The sequence below is a fragment of the Triticum dicoccoides genome, chromosome 7B (assembly GCF_002162155.2).
Source record: "Triticum dicoccoides isolate Atlit2015 ecotype Zavitan chromosome 7B, WEW_v2.0, whole genome shotgun sequence".
Lineage (NCBI taxonomy): Eukaryota > Viridiplantae > Streptophyta > Magnoliopsida > Poales > Poaceae > Triticum > Triticum dicoccoides.
The window spans coordinates 750,321,285-750,326,328 of record NC_041393.1 but is presented as its reverse complement, the minus strand read 5'-3'; the positions used below and the strand labels follow the sequence as shown (position 1 = coordinate 750,326,328).

At 45.4% G+C, this 5,044-nt stretch overlaps 1 protein-coding gene across 1 annotated transcript; it reads right to left on the bottom strand.

Annotated features, from left to right (window-relative positions):
* Positions 1–1,913: 1,913 nt before the first annotated feature.
* Positions 1,914–2,705, bottom strand: LOC119339683. Its single transcript, XM_037611655.1, has 3 exons — positions 2,691–2,705; positions 2,508–2,606; positions 1,914–2,423 (listed from the first exon to the last, which is right to left on the bottom strand). Exons 1-3 carry the CDS (start codon positions 2,703–2,705, stop codon positions 1,914–1,916), a joined length of 624 nt encoding a protein of 207 aa, XP_037467552.1.
* Positions 2,706–5,044: the final 2,339 nt, after the last annotated feature.

Genomic DNA, 5,044 nt, shown 5'->3' with positions numbered 1-5,044 from the left:
GTGCATCGCCAAAGAGCTAAGCGCCACACTGTTGGGGGGGGGGCAGCCATCCAACTAGTAACAACATGTGCAGCCGCCTAAGAGCTATGCGTTGCACATAACAAGTGTGGCGCCTAGCTCGCAGGCGCTGCACTGTACATATGTGGCGCCTAGCTCAGAGACGTTGCACTACTGGGTGCGAGCCCCCGGGGTCCCACGTTGGCCAGATGTGCAACGCCTGAGAGCAAGGCACTTTATAGTAGGGTGTGGTGCCTGCGTGTTGGGCGGCATATGAAAGGGTCAGCTGAGTGATTTTTTTTTCAAACCAGTTCAGTTTGCGAATCATTTTCGTCCACAGGCCAATATTATCAAATTTGCCAGTTTTTCCTGGGATCCATTCACTTGCAAGAACACCTCGTATAACCACTTTTAGGGGGGTGGGGAGTTGTTAAGTGAACTTTAACAACTTTTGTACTCCCTCCATTCCACAATGTAGTGCCTATAGATTTTTGTGAAAGTCAAACTTTGCAAACTTTGACCAAGTGTATAGAGAAAATTGTCTACATCTACAATATCAAACATGTACATTCTAAATATAACTCACAACGTATCCAATGATGTGCATTTGATATTCTAAATGTACCTACTTTTCTCTATAAACATGGTCAAAGTTTGTAATGTTTGACTTTTGTAAAAATCTATAGGCACTACATTATGGAACGGAGGGAGTATTAAACTGTCTTACCTGCCGTAGGTGATGATGCATGTAACGACTTTTGTACTAAACTGTATTACCCGCCACATAGAGAGAGCAGCGAAACAATGCTTCAAAGAGAGAGAGAGAGAGAGAGAGCAGCGAAACAGCCATATCGCCACACCGGGTGGAGCCCACATGTTTTACCTTTCCACATGCATAGTACTCCTAGAAGGCATCTTTCCCAGCAGAGAGGCATGGGAGAGGATACGGCCTGCTCCACACCATGATGGAGACCCCAACGTTGGTCAATAAACAAAAACTTAACCAACATCACAAAACGGTGGGGGCGAAGAAGAGAGAAGAAGCATCAGCAGCTGACAGCCTTTCCAGCCGCGGGCCTTTTGGCTTGGCTCAACTCAGCTCCCACCAGCAGAAGAAGAGTCGGAGATCGACCATCCCAGACGGGCATGGGACAAAATTACTGTTATGACCTATAAGGCTAACAAAATCTAGATTTGACCTCGTTTCGAAAGAAATTTCGATTCTGACCTTTTTGGGTGACGCCAACATCCCTGACGTCTGGGTTGCGAAGCAGACGCCAGGGTCCCTGGCGTCTGGCCCCTGGCACGCTCTACCCGCCTGCCCGTTGACCTGCTGACGTGGCAAAGGGGCCAGACGCCAAGGACCCTGGCGTCTGGCTCGCTTTGCTCGCGCAGGTGACCAGACAAGTTGTCTGGTGTGTCTGATGGACACCCAGACGCCAAGGTCCATGGCGTCTGCCTCCCACACCCAGACGCCAAGGATCCTAGCGTCTGGTACCTACCCTGTGCTGGCTCCCCTGCTTTACCCTGTTTCTGGTGTCAGTCGATAGCCAGACGCCAAGGAACCTGAAGTTTGGTCCCCTGACTTATAGCCAGACGCCAAGGACCCTGGCGTCTGGTACCTACCTTGTGCATATAAATGAGTAAATGAGTCCTTCTTTTGACAGATTTCATGGCAATCAATGAATTCATAGATATCACAGGAAACAACAATTCACATAAATCACATCATTGAGTAGTACTTTTAAACGACAAATTCATGTCAAACATTCATAGCAACTTCACGAATCCGGTGCAACTTAATTCGAACGGCAACAAGTTCATGGAAAGAAACGACAACAAGTTCATGGAAAGAGACTACACCAAATTCATCGAAACAAACTAGAACAAGCTCATTGAAACAAACTACAACAAGCTCACTTCTTCCTTCCTCTCTTCACGATGTCTGCAAGTGTATGCTCCTCCTCTTCGCTAGCCTCATGCTCCTCCTCTTCGCTAGCCTCCTCCGCCTCCGCATCATTGTTGGACTTATATCTTTGCATTCCCGTAGGCATAAATTGATGAGGATACTCCGGACTATGGAATTGAGTGTTCCATATCTTCTTTCTACCTTTCTGGCCCGGTGTCTTAGCTATTGCTTTGCCTTTTTTAGAGCGGGCATTGCCTTGTGTCGGTTGTGTAACCTGTGATGGTTGTGGAGCATCAACATCATACTCATGATCCTCTTGATGTGTTGCATCATACTCATGCTCATCATGATGTGTTGGCTCCTCTTCATTGACCTCCTCCTCTATGTCCTCTTCGTTCTGGACATAACGCCGTTTATTAGCTCTGGCGGCGCGGCTACCAGGTGCATACACGTCACTGGACTGAGCACCATGGCAAGAAAGCATAGCTGCCATCTTATGGAACCGCTTCTTGAACTTCTGCGACAACACAAAATATGCTATGATATGAGATGCAAATAACTAATCCGCGAAAAGAAACTTTTATAATATATTGCGACTAACCTCCATCGTGCTCCTAAGAGTCCTCTCAGATAATGCACCACCAGGTGGATGACTCAGTGCAACATTGGCATCGTTGATGCACAGAAGCAACTCTCTGCCCTGCAATTCATGAACACACCAAACTTATGTATTTGAAAGAAGACAACATGATGCAAATATGTTAGAATCGGTCAAACAGACTACCATTTCGTCATGCATCGGTGCATAGTCAACGTGAGCCCCTCTGGTGTCTCTCACAGCCGTGTTAAAGGTTTGATAACCTTGTGCAATCTCCGGGTCTTCAGACACCAACTCCGACCACTCCTCATGAGTCCAACCAGGCTTCAGCTTCAACCGGTAACGATCCGCATATCACACTTGATACTTCTGATATGCTGACTGATTGTGAGGTCTATTCTCTGATTGCACTAACGTGTCTCTTTGATTCCAAATTTCTATCCACGCACGGTGTTTGTTTGCCCAATCCGATATATCCTGATTGTTCCTTCGATCGAACCTACAAATGATGCACGGGACAAAGCATTAGCAAACATTGACTTATTCAATGATCTACTACATACTCAAGGCATGCTTGCTTACCGATGCAGAGATAACATTTCCTCCTTGCTCTCCTCAATTGGAATACCTTGTCTTCTTCCAAATTGTCTTGCCACACGGTCTACAAAGTGCCACTCGACTGCGAAGAAGCATATCATTGGGCACCTCGCCCGCCAAAGATGGCTATCACGCGTGCACATCTCATTAAGATCAAAGTCACGATCTTCCACATAAGGCAACCAATATACCTGCAAAACAAAAAGATACATTGTTAGCTACATAAGTTTCATTATTGACTAAATTTTATCTCATCGAACTTCTCAAAACCTGCTCAGCAGTCAAGGTGTCCAGCTCGTTCATATAGCACTTGTATTGCACATGCGAGCTTCCTGTGTAGACTGTTACTTGTTCCCAATAGTAAGCAAGCGTAGGGCGCCGATATGGATCATCATCATGCAACCCGTCATGATTACCCCGTGGGTTTGCCATGAGGGGGTTCTTGAAATCGGGCCGTCCAACCGAGATCCGCTCGCACATCCACACGGATAGGCTCCAAACAAACCCAGACAATGAGGATGTATCTCCCTTCCTCCGACACGCCAAGTCAAGCTGCAATCACACAAACATGTTAGATATGGAGGCACATGACAAATGCAAGATAAATGGTTGCAAATATCTCTTACCTGACGATACAAATATGCTAGTGCGGCCGAACCCCAGCTATACTGGGTATCTCAGTTATTGAGTAGCTCCAAAAACATCCAGAGGGCTGAGTTCCCGGTTGCATCTGAGAAGACTACCTTGGTTAGTACATACCACAGATAGGCCCGCGCGTACTGTTGCACAACCACGTCATTGGCACCCTGAGGGCACGGATTGGTGTCTCCTCTGACTAGTTTTAGCCAAGAATGCCTCACTCTCGCGGTATCGGCCTTGCCTTCTTGAGGGTCGTCGGGCTGAACACCAATTAAAATGCCTGTCCGTTCTCGCCAATTAACGACGCTGACACGACCGGTAACAGCTTGTCCGTCGATAGAAAGGCCGCTTATCATAGCCATGTCCTCTAGGGTCATCGTCAGCTCCCCACATGGAAGGTGGAACGAGTGAGTCTCCGGCCTCCAACGATCCACAAGTGCGGTCAACGCCGCGTGGTTCATCGGCGGAGCGCGTCGCTTAAACTGCAACACGAATGGGAGAAGACCCAATCTCCGAATATAAGGCTCGTACCGCGGGTCGTAAGTAAAGCCATCAGCGGAATGACCCCTCATGCGCATAGCAACTACATGCTGCAAATAAAGTGATGTTTTGATCAATACAAGAACACAAATGAGAAATAAAGAAATTTGACAAGTCTTGCTTCTTACATTTCCATTCTCAATGGCACGAGCGATGCTCCTTATCCCACTCATCGATTAATCCGGCATACCAAGGTCCATCATCATCTGCCATCCTACAAAACAAATCACAAACATCTATGAATACATGAACAATATAAAACAATACAATTTTCTTCTCCAAGTTATGCCATATGAACAAACCATTCTTCTCAAACATAACCACATCATTTTCTTCTTCTTCATATGCACACATAATTCTTCTCAAACATACCAACATCATCTCAATCAAATAAATTTGTCAAATAATATGGTGTCACATATGCAAATACATATCATCTAGAGTACCAAATTTCACCATATTTTTTGCAAATATAGTATGCCAACAATAGGATTATATACACATACACACATCATCTATCAAACCAAATTATCAAACAAGTCTATTTTACATACAAAAATCATGTATTCATCACCCCTCTTAGTTCAAAAAAAAAACCTATGGACAACATATACACAAAAGGGACTTGATTTTGCCTACATGTTCAACTACACATCATCTACTGCCTACCAAATCATCTATCAACTACAAACAATTTCCTAAAACAAAGAAACCATCTACTCATCTAACATCACCTAGTGTTGAATAATGCATCCAACAAGAGA